Source organism: Gymnogyps californianus, chromosome 7 (genome assembly GCF_018139145.2).
Source record: "Gymnogyps californianus isolate 813 chromosome 7, ASM1813914v2, whole genome shotgun sequence".
Lineage (NCBI taxonomy): Eukaryota > Metazoa > Chordata > Aves > Accipitriformes > Cathartidae > Gymnogyps > Gymnogyps californianus.
This window is the reverse complement of record NC_059477.1, coordinates 26,324,265-26,344,466: the sequence shown is the minus strand read 5'-3', so window position 1 is coordinate 26,344,466 and position 20,202 is coordinate 26,324,265. Positions and strand designations below refer to the sequence as shown.

At 59.1% G+C, this 20,202-nt stretch overlaps 2 protein-coding genes across 2 annotated transcripts in view; both read right to left on the bottom strand.

Moving 5' to 3' along the window:
• CFAP65 (cilia and flagella associated protein 65) overlaps positions 1-2,291 on the bottom strand; it is a 34,183-nt gene extending 31,892 nt beyond the window's left edge. The window contains exons 1-3 of the mRNA XM_050900093.1: positions 2,215-2,291; positions 1,747-1,898; positions 951-1,053 (exon numbers count right to left, since the gene is read on the bottom strand). Of these exons, the coding sequence (XP_050756050.1) occupies positions 951-1,053; positions 1,747-1,898; positions 2,215-2,289 (330 nt within the window). The 5' untranslated portion in view covers positions 2,290-2,291. The remainder of the gene's footprint in view (positions 1-950; positions 1,054-1,746; positions 1,899-2,214) is intronic.
• Positions 2,292-6,347: 4,056 nt separating this feature from the next.
• LOC127018629 (motor neuron and pancreas homeobox protein 1-like) lies at positions 6,348-15,843 on the bottom strand. Its single transcript, XM_050900346.1, has 3 exons — positions 15,360-15,843; positions 7,411-7,571; positions 6,348-6,869 (listed from the first exon to the last, which is right to left on the bottom strand). The coding sequence occupies exons 1-3, from the start codon at positions 15,793-15,795 to the stop codon at positions 6,558-6,560; spliced, it is 909 nt and encodes a 302-aa protein (XP_050756303.1). The 5' UTR covers positions 15,796-15,843; the 3' UTR covers positions 6,348-6,557.
• Between the last annotated feature and the right edge of the window lie 4,359 nt (positions 15,844-20,202).

The following is a 20,202-nucleotide window of genomic DNA, read 5'->3' as shown; positions in this document are numbered from 1 at the left end:
AGCTAAGATAGAAGGAATTGCAAGATATGTGTCTTCCATGCTCCCCAATCATCACCTCTCCTGAGTACCACTTATACAGGTAAGGAGAGACCTTGGGCACTGCAGCACACATAGTCCTTGCTCTCTCTAAGACAGGGAGCCTTCTACCCTAGCAATTGATGCAGTGCAGACAAACTATTCACTGAAAATGGAACAAGGCCAGCAGCTTATTTCATAAAGGGAACACTGAGCAGTCATCAGGAAATCATGATACTAAGAGAGCAGGGTACTGGGAACCCACCCAATGATCGCAGTCTATGGCTAGGACTGAGGTTCACATCAAAGACATACAGCTGCGGACAAGAGCCAGAGATCAACACTCAGAGCCAAGACAGACACCAGGAACAAGCTGAAAATCAAGAAAAGGGGCCGGGTAAAAAAAAAAAAAAAAATCACTGCTGTTAAAAATAAAGCTTAAAGAAACCCACCCCATTCAAAAGAAGGGAGGCCCTTAACATATCCCTTGTAGAAAATCAGTAGCCCTTCAATGTACAGGCTTTGGGGTCTGCTGTAAGAAAGCAGAGAGCGAGTCCCTCAACCCAGGGTTCTGCACTAAAACCACCCAGCTGAGGCTCCCTGGGATCAAACCAGGTGTGGACAGTTCAAGCACCTTATCTTACTGATTTCATGGCCAGAAGCAGCACACGGAAAACCGGGAATGCTTTTTGTGAGGATCCCCTCATAACTATTGGCAGACTCTGCAGACAACTCAGGGGTTAGGGCTGCCGCAGGTGATGAAGATGTGGGGAGAGCAGGAAGGCCACACTGCCCAGTCTTTCTATGCTAGAACCTTCCCTAAGGACAGATTCATTCAAGTGAGAACAGATCAGAAAGGACAAGAGAGGCAGAGGCCCACTGCCCCCTGGAAGCCAGCCTGAGCACTGAGAGCAGTTATGATGTTGCCACTTTACCTTTTCAGTGGGCCGGAAAACGATGGGCAGAGTTAAGGACATACCAGGGCTCAGAGTGATCGGCTGTGGAAAAACAGTGAAGAAGAATCGCGTGGAGGGACATCTAGATAATGAAATCAAAACAAGAGATTTTGTCTGAGGCCATACAGCTGTTGCTAAGTTAGACAGCAGAAAAGAGAACAAAGAATCAAAACCTCCAGACCCCACAATTAGAAGCACTTTGCACACCTGACCCCAAGGGTACCTTAGTAGCAAATTAGCAGAAACAGGGACAGAACGCAGGTGTCCTGGAAACCCATTCCCAGCTCTAAGTACCTACCCCTTCCTTGAACAACAGTTTACATTCCCAGGCCACGCAGCATAAGCAAAACACATTTGGCAGAAACATTTGAGTTTCAGAGCAGGGAGGGTCACAGGGAGTGCTGGAGTGGCTCAACATCCAGTAGGACTCCCGGGAGCAATGGTTTTAGGACACACTCGTGACTGGCTGGCATACATCCACAGTTAAAATCTCACTAGACTGGAAATGCCTCACAGACAGAAGTATCAGCAAAACAGAATTTAAAAAAAGGCATTTCATTTAAAATACTCCTGCCAGGAACAAGGGCTGTGCTTCTGAATTAGCAGGTTTCTGTCCTGCTACACAAGTGTGCACGCACTGTCTCCAGCACAATGCCCAAGGGGAGAGAGTGCAGATGAATCCAAGAAAAGGTGCTAATGTGACTGATACAGCAGGAGGGATGAAGATGCAGTGAGAGTGTGCGGAGTACGAAGGAGAAAGAAACTTCCCACGCACCTGTAGCTCAGCTTCTGGGTTTTCTCATGAACATTTTTCAAGATCAGATGTTTGATCACCTCTTTTCCAAGTTCCCAGCCACGCCACCTGAGTGTTTCGGCCACCTCAATGCCCCAGAATACGCCTTTCTTCTTTGCCTTTCTTGCAGACAGCTTAGGGAGTTGCAACGGGGACATTAGCAGTTTGGGAGGGAGGAGAAATCACTCAAACAGCTATTTCTCTACACTAAAAGTCTCTGACTCTGGCAAAGGACGGAAGGAGTCACCCTACAACAAAGCTCCAGGAGTCACCAAAAGCCCTGCTCCAGGAGTCCAGAGGGGACACCTCCTGGCCACAGCCCAAACAACAGATACTAAAGGATGTCATGAACGAGGGAAGCAAAGGCTAAAGAGCTTTTTGTTTTCCTCCTATCCCTGCCCTGCCAGTAAATCCACCCACGACAATGGCACCCTTTGTTCCTCCACTCACCTTCCTGACACAGCCACAGCACAGCTTCCGAAAAGAGTCAGAGTTTTGGGGCTCGCCATGCACCTGAGCAAGCATCTGAAAAACAAGACGAAAAAGTCCTCACGCACGTTGCTCCTGCACCCAGATAGTCTTTGCTGCCAAGACCTGGGCTCTTCCAGAGACCCAACGACTCCTCCTCGAGCTCAGGGTGGCACACCTCCCTGCAGGGGCTGCAGTGTCCCCAGTAGCGTCCCCTTTTTGCCAGCTGAGTCCAACCCTCTCCACAGACCACACTGTCCCCCAGCTGCCGCAGCCCTGCACTCAGCAGCCTCCTTGGCACAGACCATGACCCCCACGTCACTCACAGCTCAGCCCCCTGTAGCAGAGCTCTCCTCGGGCCTTTATAGCACAGCCCTGCCCGGCCCACTATAGACCCACAGAGCCCAGTATAGCAAAGCCCTGCTGTTTAGCCTTGCCTGGCCCCCCAAAACCCTATATAGATGACTGTGGCACAGCCCTGTTCCCTACAGCAAGAGCCTGCCCAGCTCCCTGGGGCACGGCCCAGTCCTTTATAACCCTGCCTGGCCCCCGGAGCAGAGCCTGGGCCCCGCGCCACCGCCGCCGCCCCGGGCCCACACGGCCAGCCCGGGCCCCTCAAGCCCTGCCCGGCTCCCTGTAGCACACAGCCCGGCCCCATAGCACAGCACAGCCCGACCCCCGAGAACCCGGGCCACCTCGGGTCCCGGCCGGCCCCAGCCCGGCCCGGTCCCGGCCGCTCAGCGCCACGAGGCCCCGGCCCGTGTTGCTATGGAGACCGGACGCGGCGGCGGCGGCAGCGGCGGCGGCGGCAGCGGCGGTGTCTCCCGGAGCAACGACGGCGGCCGCCTCGGGTCAATCCGCGCGCAGGGCGCCGCGACGGCTGCCGGCGGCGGCCGCCAGGGGGCAGCAGAGGGACGCGCAGAGCGGGGCAGATGGCGGGGGGCCAGGGTAGGGAGAGGGCGGGGGGCAGAACGGGGGGGCAGAGGGCAGGTGAAGGGGAGCAGGGGGCAGATGGCGGGGGGAAACGGTGCAGGGGGAGATGGGGACCAGGGGGAGACGGGGGAGTTCAGGGGCAGGGAGATGGAGGGGGGCGGGTGGCAGCCCGAGGGGTGCAGGGGATGCAGGGGGCAGGTGGAGGGGTGCAGGAGAGAGCTCAGGGGAGAGGGGTGATGAGGATGGGTGCAGGGGAGGGAGACAGGCGCAAAGCTGAGTCGGCAAAGAGGGTGCCATGAAGTACGTGGGTGCGCGGGATGGGTGGGTGAGGAGGGTGCAGGGCTAAGAGGTGGGGATGCTGGCGGGGCGAGGGGGCATGGGGTGCAGCAGGCTGGAGAGTGCTGGCATCAGGATGAGGTGGCGCCTTAACAGGGCCAGGTCACTCCGAGCTCCTTGGAGCATTGGTGACACAAATAACAAGTTGTGACCGTTGCCAAAACAAGTTATGGGGCCGAGACCGGCAAAGGGACAGAGGGACAAAGGCTGGGGAGCCCTGGCTGCACAAGCCCATCGGGTATCCCAGGTATCATCCCCATGGGGCACCACCACTACCGTGGGTCACTCCTGCATCTTCCCAGTGCCCTGGATGGCCCTCAGGACATACACCTTTGTGTCCACAGTGCAGAGGGCCAGACAGCCCCTCCAGGGTACACAGGTTGCAGCGTGGTGGAGAGCAGGGCTGGCCACATCCCCCAGCATGGGGAGGGTGCCAGGGCAGAGACAGGAAGGAGATGCAGCTTTAATGGCATTTGTTGATGTTTACAACATGAGTCATCCGGCTAAGCAGCTGTAAATCAGCACCCCAACTCCTCTGGCATCAATCGTGCCCCCTCCTCTGTCCCCCCAGCACTGGATGAGTGCCTGGCTCCTGCAGAAACAACCTCATAAATAACAGCAACAAAACAAACGCTCCTGCAGCCACGGTGGGCCTGTGTGCGCCAAGCGCGAGATGAACGCCTCCCATCCATCACTTTAATGGTTGTACTCTGGAAATTAAACCTGTCACGGCCCATCAAGGTGAACGTTTTAAGTCTGTGACATCCCTTCAGCTCCCCCCCTCCTTCCTGGCACTCTCTTTTTTGTTGCTTTCCATCTCTCCTTTTCCTCTCTGCCCCTGCCATCCCTGTCCCCCCCACCTCAACCCCACCCCAGTGTGCCCAGCTCCAGCCTGTGGTCCTCTCCATGCTCCCCCGCTGCCGGAGGACTAGGTTGTACATCGGGTGATAGATGTCTTTGGCCCCAAGGCTCCTGCAGGCATGGCCTGGCATCTGCCAGCATCTCAGTGACCAGTCCTGTGTGCCTGCTGGGGGCGGGGGCCCAGCTCCCCTGTGGCGATGGGTCTCTCCTGCCCTGCTGTCCCCGCAGGGCAATGGCAGGGAAGTGGGTACCATCCTTTCCTACTTCCCCCTCCCCTCCTCCTTTCCCTCCCTGTCTTTTTTCCCCCCTTCCCCACATTTATTCCTCTCCTGCTCCATGTTATGCCAACCATTGCAGGCTCCCAGCGCCCAGCCCCTGCCCTGACTCACATCTACCCCTTTGGAGCAAGGGCTGCCCTTGCACCATCCCCAGGACCAGAGCTTCCCCCCCGGGCAGTGCCAGGGGTCCGGACACCTCCTGCGTGGGCAGTGGGGCACCGCCGTGCCCTGGGCTGGGTTGCCTGGGGACAGGGGACCTGAACACCGAGGATGCCACACACCCAGGGGGAAGCTGCTGAGCTGGTAGCAGCCACTGAGGGTCACTGTCACCCCACACAGGACCGTTGTTCGTCCGTCCGTCCATCCATCCATCATCCGTCAATTCCCACGCTCCTCTCTCCCATCATCTGCTTCCCCTGTCCATCCCTCTGTCCCAAAAGCATCACATCTGTCCCCCTGCCCAGGGTGCTGCCCCCCAGTCCCATAGCAGCCCCAGCCGCTGCCAGGTGTTACCCAGCCCTGCGAGGTGTGACAGCCCCGCACCAATGCTTACCTGTCCCATCCCTCACTGACCGGCTGCCGGAGGAGACCCAGGGCTCCCTTGGGGCTGCTGCCCCTCGGCAGCTCCCACCCCCACAGGCAGGTCCCGGGGGCAGGCAGCCCTCCCTGCCACCCCCAGGCAGGGACAAGGAGAAGAGAGGAGGGGACAGCAGGACATGGGCCAGGAGGGAGACACCAGGGCCTGCCAGGGAACGGGGCATTCCAGCCCAGCCTGCCCCACTCCTGCAGCCCTACACGCACTGGGGTAGTGAAGCAGGGCTGCCCTCTCGGGCTGGCGGGGTGGGGAGGCTGGACACTGCGGGGCTGGTCCCTCTGCCTCCATGGCTGTCTGAGTATCCGCAAGGGGAGGCCCAGAAAGTGTGCAGGAAGCATGGGAGGTCTATAGGGTCTGCCAGGACCCTCCAGCATCCTGAGGACAAGGGCAGCTTGCTTGCTTAAGGGGGGTCAGAGCTTAACTCTAGTGCTTCTAGGGAGGTGGCAGAGCGTGTCCATTGTCATCCTGCTACCAGGGGTTGATTTGAGCCCAGCCAGAGCGAGCAGGGTCCCAAGAGGATCATGAAATGAGCCCAGAAAGGGACTCAGAGGGGTTCAGACACTGCCATGAGAAAAGGAGGGCTCACCACAGCATTGAGCCCTCACAAACAGCCTGAGCACCTCCCCAAACCCAGGAGGGCTCCGTCCCCGCCTTACTTCGGGGCAATGCCACACCAATGCAGCCAGGCCAATTACAGCATGGAAAACAGCACCGCTGCATTAGCCAATTAACCAGCTCTGCTTTGCAGGACAGATTACTTTTGCCCTGCAAAGCGCAGACCCCACCAGGGATGCTACGGGTGCAGGAGGAGGCAGGGCAGGCTGGCACGCATCCGGGGCATCCTCCTTCCCAGCCCTTCACGCCGCCAAGGGGAAGGGCAGCTGGCACCACACAGGGATGCGCTGCTTCAGGCACTGTCATATCTGCAGGGAAGGGGCAGTACACAGTCAAAGGAGGGTCCAGGGTCTCTCCTCTCCAGCTGTGCCAGCGGGCTGCCAGCTGTGCAAGTCTGCTGTCCCCACCCGGTTCCCCAGGGATGCTGGCAGGGCAGCACAGTGGCAGGAGCGGGGCAGAGATTCCTGTCCCCTAAGGAAGAGCACAGGCATCCGGATAACAGCTTTATAGGGGAGGAATGTGGGGACTCCCCCAGATACACACAGAGGAATAATTACGAGTTAAATAGGATCCAAACACACATAAGTTAAAGGGGGGCAGGTGCCTGCAGCCCCCCATGCTCCGCCCAGGCACAGTCTGTGTCTGCCAGCAAAGAGACGCCCGACACCGCAGCCCGGCCCTTCTCCCCAGCCGGCTCCATCCGCCTTTCACAACACAGAGCTGATCTTCCTCTCCGTGGCACCCATCTCGTCCTCTTCCTCTTCCTCCTCACCCCCCGAGCAGGAGGAGTCTGGGCTGTAGCCCAGCTCGGTGGTGCTGCGGTGCAGGAAGGCCGAGCCAGGGCTGCACCCCATGAACTCAGGGCTTTCGGCAGCTTGTCCCCGGGGCTCGCTGGGCAGCAGCTTCTCGCAGGCTTTGCTGAGCCGTCGTTGCTTCTCGGCCTCCGCCTGAGCCCCCTGCTCCTTGGCTTTGCGGCTCCGCTTCCACTTCATGCGGCGGTTCTGGAACCAGATCTTCACCTGCCGAGGAAGAGCCCCCAGGGGAGAGTGTGTCCCCCTGCCCCATCCTGTCCCCACTCACCCCCTCGCCTTCCCTGCATGGAGGGTCCCCCCAAAGCCTCTTTGTTGCGGGGCATGCTGTGGTGCTGTGGGTCTGTGCAAGGAGGCTGAGGTTGTCATGGGGAGAGGAGTACCTGGGCGGCTGCTCCCTTCCCCCTGCCCAGCCTCCACAGGATGCCCAAGGGTCTGCACGGGGACGTTTTAATTTTAGCCCCACAAAAAGCGCCCTCCCACAGGGTGGTGAGGGATAGGAAGGCTCTGAAACCCAGGTTGGGGGTGCCGGGTAAAAAGAGGAGCAGTATTTCTGGGGTGCCCTTCACAAGAGCCTGGAGCCCACCAGGGAGGGCTCTGCAGGAGATGCCCTGGAAAGGGGCGCTGATGGGGGCAGCGGGGTGTGGGGCTGATGGCAGCCAAGTGAGGGGCATCAGCATTGACCATGACCTTGACTTCCCTCCCTGGCAGCTGCCTGGTGCTATGCTCCATCCCCCCAGGACCAAGGTACCTGCGTCTCGGTGAGCATCAGTGATGTGGCCACCTCAAAGCGCTTGGGTCTGGACAGGTATTTGTTGAGCTTGAACTGGTTCTCCAGCTCCAGGAGCTGCTGGCTGGTGAAGGCTGTGCGGGGCCGACGGCACTTCCCCATCAAGCCAGACTGTGGGGTGGCTGCGGAGCAGACAGAGGGCGGGGGTCAGGGGACAGCGGGGCTGGGGGGGACGTCCCCTCGGCAAGCCCACGATGAGAAGGAAGGCGAGCGTCTCTTCCATCATCTCCCACCCCAATAATGGCTTTATTGCCTGGCTGATAGGAACCAGCGAGATACGTTATCAGGCCTTGGTGTGCAACTGGGATCAGTCCTGTGACTGAAATGAATCCTCCTTTTTTATTGCCGGGCCACGCAGGTGGCTGCCCAACTGCCAGGGGCTGCGGCGGCAGGGCTGCCCGTGAGCCCCGCTATCTCGCCCGCAGCCCTTGAAGGCAGCGCGGCGCTGAATCAGGAGGCAGTGGGAACAAAGGGACCTTTGAGAGTCCAGCGTGGGGTGGCTGCCGCACCGTGTTTGATCCCCGCTTATCTCCTCTCCGCCAGCTTTATTGTCCCCCTGGGGTTCAGCTTTTACTGCTTCTCCCAGCACCGCAGCGGCAATCAAACCCAGAGGTTTGCAGCTGGGAGCAAAGTGCCGGAGCAGCGGCGGGGGGGGGCATTAACGGGAAAGGTCCTTGGCACATCCCCGCTGCTGCGTCTTGGGGGGGCGAGATGGAGCATCGTGGCCCCAGAGACATGCCCTGCTTGGCAAGGGTTGCTCCGGCTTGCCCACTCTGCAGGGCATGGGGCACCATCCACGTTATCTCCCCCAGATTCCAGCTTTGATCCCGACCTGCCCATCTCCTGAGGTGTCCACCGAGCCCTTCACAAACACAGTGGTGACGCATGAGGCAGGAATTTATGAAGGGGGCATTAACTGATCGTGATCCGGGTTTGATCCCAAGTACCTGGATGCTGGGTGGGATGGGTCAAACAGGCAGAGCCCAGGCTGGGCTGGGGCTCTGCAAACTCCTCATGGGAGCGGGGATGGACACAACCCCTCCTGCACCTGCAGCCCCACAGTGCCAGGAAAGACAGCCCACGGGACCCACCTTGCAGCCACTGGCCAGTTAAACTAGGGACTGAATAGAGGCATGCTGTGCCGATGGCTCTGACACACACACGGTGCGTTATTTTGCACACAAAACATTTTCAAGGCTAAAACCAAATGAGAGGCTCCAAAGATTTCTGGGACAAATACAAATGTCAGATGAAAGATGGCTCAGCTCTGCAGAGCTCGGCTGCCGTCTGGCTCTGGCTGGCCGTGGATGCTCTGGCTGTACAAATCCTTGGCAGAGACATGGGACCAAACAAACCCAAGAAGGCTCCCCTCGGCTAAGGAAAGGAGGTGCCATGGGGACCAGCAACTGCAGGGATGGGGCAGCCCAAGCTAACACCCCTTGCAGCTCCTCAGCGGGGAAGGCCAGAGATGCGTCAGAAAGAACCGGAGGGGAAATTCATTCAGTCAGCGTTCGTGGGAAGCACAATACAAAGCAGCCCCAGGCAGCGTCCTGCAGCCGGAGGATTGTGGCACCCAGCAAGCCCCCTTTGCTGCCAGAGACGGGAGGGTGCACGGGGGCAGCCGGTGCCTCAGTCCCTCCCTGAAGCAGGGACGGCACTGTGCAGGTTGGCTGTACCGGGTTCAGGGAAGGGTCCCTCTGAGCAGGTCCTCTTTCTGGGCATCGTCTGTAGAGGCTGCTTCAAGGAAAGAGAAGGGAAGAGGGTGTGCCCACATCCCAGCATCCAGTAATCTGGGACTTCTGTGCTTTCTGGAGCTGGAGGCTGTTTTGCCAGGGGTGAAGAAATAGCATATTCCCAGCCTGAATTCCCCACCCCAAAGCAGAGGGCCCAGGGCTCAGCTCCTAGGGCACTGCATCCTGGCCCTGGGGAGCACAGAAATCCTTCAGACCACCCCGAAAGGCTCCTCTGTGCCTCCTCCTGCAAGGTCAGATGTGGCCAGACTAAAAACAGATGTGGGAAGCGTGGAGGCACAGAAGTGAGTCTCGACCCCAAAAGCAGCGGTAGTTCAGTCTGTCCAGCTTCAGAGGAGGCTGGAAGGCAGCTTGCTTTAATAACACCCCACCAAGGGACTCATTCTTCCCCAGGTAAGATGCTGAGGACTGCTTGGTCTAGCAGGGAAAAGAAGAATAGAAAGTTTGCCCAAAAGCCAAATAAATCCAAATGGGATATATCCCAAATGACTACCAATGCAGGGGACCAACTGCTGGAGCACAGTCCCTCTGCCAGCCCCAGCTTCTCCATCTCAGTGTCTCCAATTCAGGCTCAGTGCAGTGGTGTCTATTACAAACCTTGGACAGACCCTGACTTCCCAGGAAACCCATCCTTCCTCCTGCCCCAGTGCTGACAAAAAAAACAACCCTCAGACCCCTCTGTGGTGTTGTCATACAGTTCAAGCCACTACCAGTCCAAAGCCCAGCCTACACAGGTGTGGCTGGCCACCTAACCTGTGACCTCCTCTGACAATACGCCCTTCAGCAGCTACTATTATCCATCACCACTGCTCCCCGGCGTGACTTGTTCAAGATTTGGCCTGCAGACAAGATGGGGCGAGCCCAAACCAACACAGCTTTAAGGTCCACCTGACCTTCAGCCACCCACAGCAGTAGGTCAACGTGGACCTGAATGACCAACGTCTCTGGCCTCAGACCTGCTGTTAGCTTCCCTGAAGGGCCCTGGCTCCTTTGCATGGGGAGAGTATGGAAGGAAAGGGTCTGCAATTTCTCACTGGGGAAGGAGCACAGGGAGGAGGAGGAAGTGGAGTCTGAGGGTATAAAGTATATTCCAGTTTCCCATGCAAAGAGGAAAAGACGCCTCATGGCTGCTGGTAGCTCCAGCCTGTCCAGCCCTGTGCCGTGGCAGGCTGTCACACGGACATGCACAGCATCCTCCCAAGGGATGCACAGCAAGTATCCCCCCAGGGCTCACCTCCCCAGGTCCGTGCCAGCTGAGCTATGAACCCATCCCCATCACAACTAGCACCCCATAGAAAGAATAACCCTTTGGGAAGTCTCTCCCCCTTATCCAGCTCCTACCAGAAGACCAGTGACTGCCTCCGCATCACACCTTTGCTTGCTAAAGGATTTCCTATCTGCCCAGCCATCTCCTCCAGTGCTACATCCAGGATCAGAGCTCATCTCAATATCCCTTCAGCCTGGCAGGGCTTGGACTCCCTGATGGGTGCCCAGCATTTGGCTGCAATATCAGTAAATAAATTGCTTGGCCTGGAGCCGGGAATACCCTCCGACTCTGAGGCCAGGAGCCCTACAAGGCAGCTGCCTCCTGGATAATTAAATAAAGCTTATAAAGAATTGTTGGTTTATTTGATAGAGTTCCGTCTACTTGATAACAAGGGTAATCCTAGGTTGATATTAACCCCCTTGGTTTTAATTTAGTTTGTTTAGCTATAGTTCACTTAACTTTGTGGGCTGGCAGATAAAGGAGAGGAAATTAGCACCCTGTCTGCTTTGGAGGTGTTTCTCCAGATGTCAGGGCTGGGAGAGGGAGAGGTGGTCTCACCAGCATCAGGGCCATCACCAGAGGCTTCTCCTGGCCTGCCAGCAGCCCTGACCATTGTCCATGGGGCAGCATGTGTAAGGGCACTTGCTACCTCTGCTTGCCCCTTGCTTGCTCCACCACTGAGCCCCGCTTGCTGCTTGCCAGCTGTTTTCCAACCCGTGTTTCCTGCTGACGCCAAACCACTGTGCACCTGGTGAGCCTCGGAAGGCGTTGCTTTTTGAAGCAGTTTGATATGACTTGTCTTGCCCGCTCTCCTAGCCCAGCACAGCCCATCAGCCAGCTCTCCGCCGCTACGGGCAGGATCTGGCCTGGGCTCCAAGTCATCAAGGTGGTGAGTGGCTGATGCAGAGAAGCAACGTCCCAGGAAAGTCATCTGAGCATCAGGTCCCCCACGGGGAATCCTTTGCTCTTCCCGAGAGTCTGCAGCTGTATGTCACCGCTCCCCGCTCCTACAACTCTCTGCCGAGGCGGGTCTCTGCACTTGGCTCCCACTGCTGAGCTGCATTTCCATGCTGATAGCCAGGGCAAATAAATCACAGCTCCCAGAAATACTAATAGGCACGGCACCCCGGTGCCAAATGCTCGCCCTGTGTGGTTGAGGAGGGGCTCAAAGCCCTAGGACAGGGACCCATGCTGGGAGCAGCGGAGCCTGGGCAGGCAGCCTCCCTGCCAGCTGCAGCGAGGGCATGCCTGCTCCTGCACTCAGGCCTTCCCACCCAGCCCTCTCACTCCGCATTGCAGCAGAGGCAGCCAGGCGCTGGCTGCGGCTCCGCAGAGGCAGCTAGCGAGGAAGGCACGGCACCCGCTTGCAACACAGCAGGAGCACTTCTCTGAGCAATCCCAGCACCCAGGTCCAGGCCAGGTTCCTCAGGGTACCCACTGTCTCAGACCATCTCCCTGGCATCCAACCTTCCCCATACGCAGGTGAGAGGAGGGCGAGTGTGTGCAATGTATCCCCGCAGAGCTTGCAGCTTCGGTTCAGGGGCTGTCCCACTCCTTCCCCCACCCTGACTGTCCCCAGGAGACCAAACTAGACCGTGCCTGCAAAACATCTCTATACATGCAGCTAAAGAAGGAATCTATTCCAGGATTTAGTCCTGGAATCCCTTATAAATAAATCACAAGGGTGACCTCCCTCTGGGATGCCCCAGAACACATCCTAGGAGGCTTTCAGACTTGTCTCTTCCAGCTACCTGTCCACTGCTACCTGGAGAGCTAAACATGACCAGCACCATGGACACTTGTGCTCAATTACCCTGGAAACCTCAGCCAGGCAGGTCCATCCATCTGTCTAGGCTGGGTGTTGGGACAGGGCACCCGGGAACCACAGGCAGCCCAGGAGCCCTGTGCCAACAGCAGGAGGCTCCTGCCCAGCCCACCACCCTCCGCAGAGAAACGAGGAAGGGCTGTGCAGGCAGCACGTCCTAGGCAGGTGCCCCTTCCTGTCCCTGCACACCCACGGCATTGTCCCCGTCCCCACACCATGGCCAGCACACTGCAGCAGTATGAGCCCAGACACAGCCATAACATGCAGGTGGGGCCGTTCCTGGTGACTACACGGACAAGGCATGCTGCAAAGGGACCTGCTTTCGGACCCTGCAGCAAGCCCACAAGAGGAAAGACTGAGGACACACTTGAGAACCCAAATGTTCCCAACAGACTGAAACAAGGATCTGAAGATGGACGAGGAACAGGGTCTGATGACACAGTCTACGTGGTGTTGAGAATAACACGAAACAAGGACCAGGGGAGCAGGATCCCTGGGAGAACAAGCGTGGAGAGGAGAACAGACCCCAAGCTAAGCATAAGTCCCCCAAGTCAGAAGTGATGTTCATGGGGAGGTACAGGCAGGTAGAGCAGCTGCAAACGCACAAAGCTTCATCCTTCTGCTTCACGGAGGCATCAGCTCAAGCTCCGCACCCAGCTTGCTCTCTGTGCTTTGAGACGGGGACATTTGGAAGAAAACCCTGAAAGCAGTCAGGATGGAAACCCAGCTCAGAGGAGATGGAAGCAGCCGGGCTGCGTAGTGGGGGAAGGAGAAGGCTGAAAGAGACCTACAGATCTTCCTCATGTGCAGACCAGGCAAGCAAAGAGAATGGATAGTGATTTGCTGTGTTTGGCGTGACAAATCTTGGGAGCAAACTGGAGCAAGAAAAGTTTCACAGCAGGAGAATTGCTGAAGTACTAAACAGGACAGTCTGCAGAGAAAGAATCCCCACTGCAAAGGGCTCCCCAGCACTGGGAGAAAATACCTTTCAGCAAGGATACAGATTGGGGCAGTGGTCACACTGATTTAAAAATCTACAGCTTTGGCAGCTTTTGCTGCATCCTTGTTACACCTCCATGTGTCTCCCTTGGCTCTACCCTGCTTTGGGCTCTCCAGGGCCCAATCAAGCAATACTTGGGTCAGAGACTGCTTTTCCTCCCCCTCAGCCCAGCTCAGTGCTTCCCACAAGACCCATTGACATGCTGTTCCCATGCGTCCTAGTACAGCCCAAAAGCTCCCTCCACAAGCTGTTCTCATGCCCATGGTTTGGGATTTAACTACTTTCAGCAGGGTTTTGGAGACAACCAGCTCTGGAGCAGATCCTGAACTTCAGAGGGATGGGGCTGATGCACAAATGCAAATTTGATGCACAAATATCTCTACATTATCCCAGCCAGAAGCTGCACTCAGGGCCACAGGGGCAGATGCAGTGGTGTGATCCCACTCTGGTGAAACACAACCCTGCATGAAGCTACTGGGATGCTGAGATACACCGACAGACCCAGACTCAGTGAGGACAACGTGGCCTCTGCAGAGGAGCAGGAAGGTGTTTCACCACCCAACAAATAGAGATTTTTTTTTTCCTGCTCTTAATGACATGCTTGAAGAGCGCATACAGCCCGTAGCACCAGAGGCTTATTCTGCACCCGTAGGTGCAACCACCACTTCACAGCTGGACCTATCCTACAGTCGGGGGAGAGCCAGGGAAAGGGAGACAGCCCAGAGAAGGGAACAGCCTCTTTCCCTTCAACCTGCCCAGGTGTAATTTGAGGAAGGAGCAATGAATGGGATGTTTCATGTTAACTCTCCATTTTTGCACTATTATTCATCCAGCCAGTTTATTAATTAACTGACTCATCCCGCTTTTTTTTTTTTTTTTTTTGTAAATGGTCTCCCAGGTTATTAAGACACTAAACTCAGCTAATAAATCCGGATACTCCGCCGGGGGTTTATTAACAAGCCACTCTTGGTTTATTGCCCACTGGCCCCGTCTTTGCGGCGACCAGACCTCCGCTTACCCCAAGCACAGGGCAGGGTCCGGGTCACTCTGCCAGGGGTGCCAGTGCCTGTCCCCGGTGGGACAAGAGCCTGAACTCGGTCCTTGTGCCGTCCGTGCCCTGCAGGACCCTCCCCACCCGTAGCCCATCACTGCAGTGCAGGATCCGGTGCCTGCCCGCAGTCCTGGCCGTGCCCACCGTGCAAGGGGCTGTGGACGGAGCCGGCACCCTCCTTGCACGCCAGGAGGGACCGAGGCTGGGCTGGAGCCGAGCATGCTGCCGGGCTGCCCGGTTCCCGCAGCTCCCGCCGGCACCGGGCTCACCGGCCCCGCCGAGCCGGCTCCTAGCCCCCACGAGCCGAGCGCGGCGGCGGGCAGGGACCCGGAGCCCCGTCCCTTCCCCGGCCCGGGGGCCGGATCCGGCCGCCCATCCCTCCGTGCCCCCGCCCCGGTGGACGGCCTCCGCCGCAGGGACCCGGGCGGGTTCGTTCCCAACCGCACCGGGCGGGACTTATTCGTTTCCCGGTGCCGGTTCCGGCCGCCGCTTCTCTATTTTCGTTTCCTTCCCGCCGGGGAGGAGCCCAACGAGCCCGCGGCGGCCGTGCGGGGCGGGCAGCTGGGGCCGGCGCGGCTGGCTCGGCCCGGGAGCGGCTCTGCTCTGCCGGCACCGGGGCGGGCAGTGGCCCTCGGGGCCGTCCCGCAGCACCGGGCCGGGGTAGGGCGAGACTTCGCCCTTCGGATCGGGTTCCTGGGGGCCCGCAGCCCTCGGAGGTTTCCGGAGCGCGGGTCTTGCCCCCCCCCCGCCAATGGGACCCCCAAACCTGCCCTGGCTCGGGAGCGGGTCTGGGCGCAGCAAGAGCCCCGCATTGGGGTCAGCCCCGAGGGCTCGCCGCCCCCGCCGGGCTCCCGACCCGAACCGCCGGGGAGCCGTGAAGGGGCGGCCTCGGAGAGCCTCAGCTCCCCGTCCCCGAGGGGACCCACACCCCTTTGTGCCGGCGGGGGCCCCCGGGGGTTGAAAGGGGCAAGAGCTGCGTCCCGCCCGACGGGAGGGTCTGTCCCCGGGTCACTCACCGTGGAAGTCGGAGAGCCTCGGCACCAGCATCCCGGCTCGGATCCAGTGCTCCAGCGGGAAGGAGCCGGCGACAGCCGCCTTCAGGTGCTCCGCGCCGGGCGGCGGCAGGTGGGGGATGCCGGTGTAGGCGAAAGCGGGGTGCTGGCCCCCCAGGGCCGGGAGCGGGTACACGGTGGGAGGGTAGAGGGCCGGCAGGGCGCCGAGCCCGGGGCCGGGGAGGTGCAGCAAGCCGGGCTTGGGGACGAAGCCGGCCGGGGCGAGGGGCGCGGCGGCCGGGGGCCCCCGCGGCGACGGGGTGTCGGAGAGCCCGGCGGGGCCGGGGCTCGCCGCGGGGCTCCCGGGGCTCAGCCCCGGCGGGGAGGCGCTCCGCGCCGGCTCTTCAGCCAGGAGCGCCTCGATGCGGAAGTTTTGGGACTTCTCCATGGGCTTGTGCATGGCCCGGCCCCGTGCGGAGCCGCCGGGCCCCCGGCACCCCGCCGCTCCCCTGCCAGGGCGCAGCCCGGCCGGGCAGCCCCGGGCCAGCCCCGGCACCGGCGGGCATTCACCCGCGGGGCCCCGCCGCGCCGCGCTCCGCGGGGCTGCCCTCGGGGGCAGCCCTCCTCTCCGCTCCTCCTCCCGGGCACTCGCTCGCCCGCCGGCACCGGGAGGGGTTTTAACCCCCCCTCCACCTGCCCCAGCTCCCCATTGGCTCCGCGCCGGCCCCCCGCCCCGCCGGCCCGGCCTGCCTCCCGCGGGCCCCGGCCGGGCTCCCCGCCGGCTTCCCTCCCCCGGCTTCCTCATCCCCCGGCCACAGCAGCGGGGACACTCCGGGGCCTGACCCGGACCGTGCTGCCCCTTCCCCAGCCTCGCAACCCAGCCCAGCCCTGGTCCACACCCAGGGGGTCCCCCCAGCCTGCAGGACCCGCTGCCCAGGGCGCTGAGCCCATCGTCCTGATCCAGAGCCGATCTTGCTTGCCTTAGAGCCCCTCGGTGGGGAAGCGGGTCTGTGGTTGCAGCGGCTGGAGGAGATCTGGAGAGACTAGATGGACTTCGGCACATGTAGGCGAAGCCTTGCTGGGCTCCAGTGCTGCCCTGGCTCTGCGGAGCCCCCAGGCACTTGGGGTGCAGAGTGCCTGGCTGGGAGGGCAGGAGAGGCGCTCACTCACCAGCAGACTCCTCCACACACCGTGCACCAGGGATCACCGGCAGCGCCCAGCTGTGCCATTTCCCATTGCACCACTCTGGGCCAGGGAGATCAGTGGACCTGAGCTGGACACACACAGGGGCCACCACCCTCCATCACCCATGTCTGTCCAAGATGCCAACAGAGCAGGTGCCTATAGGCAGGCTGTTACTCATTTGCCCGGTCTTATCTTTCCCAGACAAGACACGGCTTGGAGAGTGGCACCAGGGAAGGGCAGAGAGGAAAGCCTTGGCTGGTCAGGGAGATGTGGGTGACCAGGCGCAGAGCTGGCCCAGACCCCCTGGCACTGGCCTTCAGGGAGAGGCAGAGTGCGTGCAAGTGCATCTGTGGTCTCTGGCATCGAGGGTCTGCATCTGTCTGTCTCTGGGTCCCACCTATTTGTGTCACACTGACACACACTGCTTGTTTGTGCCTGATGATGGGTCCTGCTCTTTGGAAGGCAAGAGAGGCAGCTGCTATTGCCCTGCCTAAATATTATAACGGCTAAAGGGAGCTCCCATCCCTGTATTTCTTCCCCTTTCAGCATTTCCAGCACTGCTGTATTCCCTGAGCAAGAGATGGGTCCATTCCCCTGTATCCTGTGTGCCGCAGAGGCTGCAGGCAGATAGATGCCCAAGGAGGAGAAAGGCAGGGACATATGGGGCCTTCCTCAGCCTCCGGTGCTTTCTCTGCTCAGTAACCCCATGAGCTTCTCTTCCCTGTGCCCATCCAGTCTGGCCTGGAGCCTGCTGAGCTCCCTGCACACACATCACCCCACTGCAGGGAGCTCCAAAGGTCCCACGTGTGGGACAACTTCCTCCTTCCATTGCCTGAGCCCAGCACCCACGAGCTTCACTGGGTGGCCCCAAATACTTGTGTGGGAACAGACGGAGGAGGAGGGCAGGAATCAGCCCCATGGACAGCCCAGAGCTGGATTTGCTCAGAAGGGGATTTGGGGTGCATGTCACCCTACAGTAACACACCCTACTTGGACAGAGGGTACTGAAGATGGAACAGTGTCCCTTTCCACCCCCAGCACCGCTGTGCCTGCTGCTATACCCTCTCCACCGTCAGGGAGGCTGTAGGGCTCCCCTCCCCTGCCCCGCCCAAATCCATCCCCCTCTGCTTTCCCAGGACAGAAGCCAATGTCCCTGCCAAGCAAAAGGACCCGAAGCCCTTTCCCTCTCCCCCCCATATGAGCAGCCAGCCCTGCCAAGCAGCAGGCGTGGGCAGGACAAGATTTGGGGAGGAACGGAGCAGCCTGGCTCCCAAGCACAGGGGAAAACTGCAACAAGTATCCAGGGAAAAGAGGGCACAGCAGAGGTAGGACAACTCTTCCACTGCAGGTCAACAGCCTGCAATGGTGACAGCGGCAAGGGAGGAGCTGCCGCTTCCTTACCTGAGTCCCCAGGACTGGCTCCAAGGATTGCAATGACTTGTTAGCTTTGCACAGGGAACATGCCTTGAGACCCAGGGCAGAGATTGGGGCTGCTGCACTGAGGCACAACACAGAAGTCACCACCACAGTGACCACCATGGGGTGGCAGACAGGCAGGCAGCCAGCTCAGGAGAGCCTGGGTAACCCCTGCCAAGCCCTGAGACCATTTGTGGCTGTGCCCACTGTAGCTCAGGCAGTGGGAGCAGGGCTTGAGTGAAGCTCGTTTGGGGGTCTGGGTCACAGCACCGAGTCACACCCTTACTGTCCTCATGGAAGTCCCTTGCGCTACCCAAGGAAGCTCTCCAAAGACAAGCAGCTCCTCCAAGGATCAGCAGCCCAGGCTGGTGCCCAGTTCACTGATGGCAGGGTGATGCGAGTACAAGCAGCCAAGCTGCAGCCTTGGAATTGCACAAGCAAGAATTCTTTGCAGACACCAGCCATAAAACCTGGCTGGAAACATCCCAATAAAGAAATCTAGGAAAATCATGGAGGGAGTTCCCTCCTCCAGGTGAATCAAACCCAGACACTGGGACCTTGCAAGAGGGTTGAGGGCTGGAGCAGCCTGCACGCAGCCCATGCCATACAGGGCAGAGGGACAGAGCCCAGTGCTGTGCACAGGAGAGCCATGCCGGGCGGTGGCCAGCAGAAGGGGCGGGATGCAGGCAGTGATAGATGCCAGGGTACTGATGAGTTCACAGTCTTCAGGGTCATTAATCAGATCAGAGCTGGATTAAGGTGTCCGAGGTCTGATTAGCTTCATTTCCCGCCTCAGGAAGGAGGGAACTCTCTTCCCCATCCATCAGGTCCTCTGGTGACAGCTCACCTGGTTGCTAACTAGATCTGAGGACTGCAATAAGTGAACGTGACTGTGGCCTGGCCTCTTACCTCTGCCCAGCATCCTTCCTCCACAGGAGGGTCTCCACAGAAGATGTAAGGCAACCCCAAACATCAGCCACAGGTAGCAGACCCCAGGATATCTGACAGAGACAGCTCGTTCCCATGGCCTGGGGGTACAGGGGACTAGGGACAGGAGCTGTCCCAGGAAACCACCCCAGTTCAGGAGGAGGTGCAGTTTAAGGGGGGATGTTCCCAGCCAGCACCATATTGCTCCCAGTGCCCCCACAGCTCACCCTGTGCTGTTACCCCAGGGCCTCCCCTGCTCACCCAGTGGCAGCAGAGCCCTCCCAAGGTGACCAGCTCTATGAAACAGGCCAGCAAACACCACCTTACTGCTATGGAAGATCTTGGGCACATCCAGGACAGATCTCCTGAGCCCCGTACAGCGCTAGATGGACCAGCTCGAAGCCCTGAACAAGCCAGAATGCTTCTCCTATCTTCACATCCCTTGCTGGCTCAAGTCCACCCCATCAACATCTCCATTTGTCCCCTGCCTGATGCACCTCATGTTGGCTGTGCCCTAAAGGTGCCTCCACACTTAACCACTTAGTCTACTCCCATCCAGCAAGTGCAGACCAGTGGGAGGTCCATGCTGCCCAGGCAGCAGCAATGTTCTTCAGCTCCCTCACCTCTCTGGGAGGGTCCTGATCACAACATCCCTCACTGGGCAATGGGCAGCACCAGGAGTGTTCACACAGCCCAGGGCTTCCTGGGACTCTTTCATTTGCCCAGGCATTTTGGGGGGATTTTCTAGATGTGCCTCAGCTGGACATTCAGAGCCCGGTCTTTCTTCAGCCACCTGAAAGCAGCAGTCACAGCAGCATCTAGGCAGGTGTACATAAGCCCTGCAAAGCCTTTTATTGCTGACATGAAGGTGCTAGACAACTGGAGCTCTCTTTGCTGTGTCCGTAGCCTCAAATGGATTGTCTCCATGCAACTTCCATCCATGCGAGGTCAAGCAGCAGAAGCAAAACTAGAAGAGCAAACACCCACATGGCCGCCAAAGACACCTAGCTCTGGTGCACACAAGTTTTCAGCATCTGTAGAGACCCGCAACACTACCTACAGCAGTTTACATACTACCCCAAGCTGTTGCCAGTAGTGCCTGAGCTCTCAGAAACGAGCCATGGGGGTCACAGGTAGTATTTGGGAGCACAGTTCAGTTTTACAGCCCCACCACTTCCTCAGTGTCACCTTGGGAAGCAACGTACCGTCCCTCAGCAAACCCAACTGCCCCAAGATCAAAGTCAAGGGTGCCGAGGAAAATCCATACCCTGATAAAAAAAAAATTACCGACTGGGACCAGACTTTCATTTTCCCAGGATCAAGTCCTTACCCCAGACAT

What these genes read in the sequence shown, in the direction of transcription:
- LOC127018629 (XM_050900346.1), bottom strand. Translation starts at nt 15,795, where the DNA reads ATGCACAAGCCCATGGAGAAGTCCCAAAACTTCCGCATCGAGGCGCTC. An exon ending in GAGGCTCTCCGACTTCCACG is followed by an intron (nt 7,572 to 15,359) that starts GTGAGTGACCCG and finishes TCTGCTCCGCAG; the next exon opens with CCACCCCACAGTCTGGCTTG. An exon ending in TGATGCTCACCGAGACGCAG is followed by an intron (nt 6,870 to 7,410) that starts GTACCTTGGTCC and finishes CTTCCTCGGCAG; the next exon opens with GTGAAGATCTGGTTCCAGAA.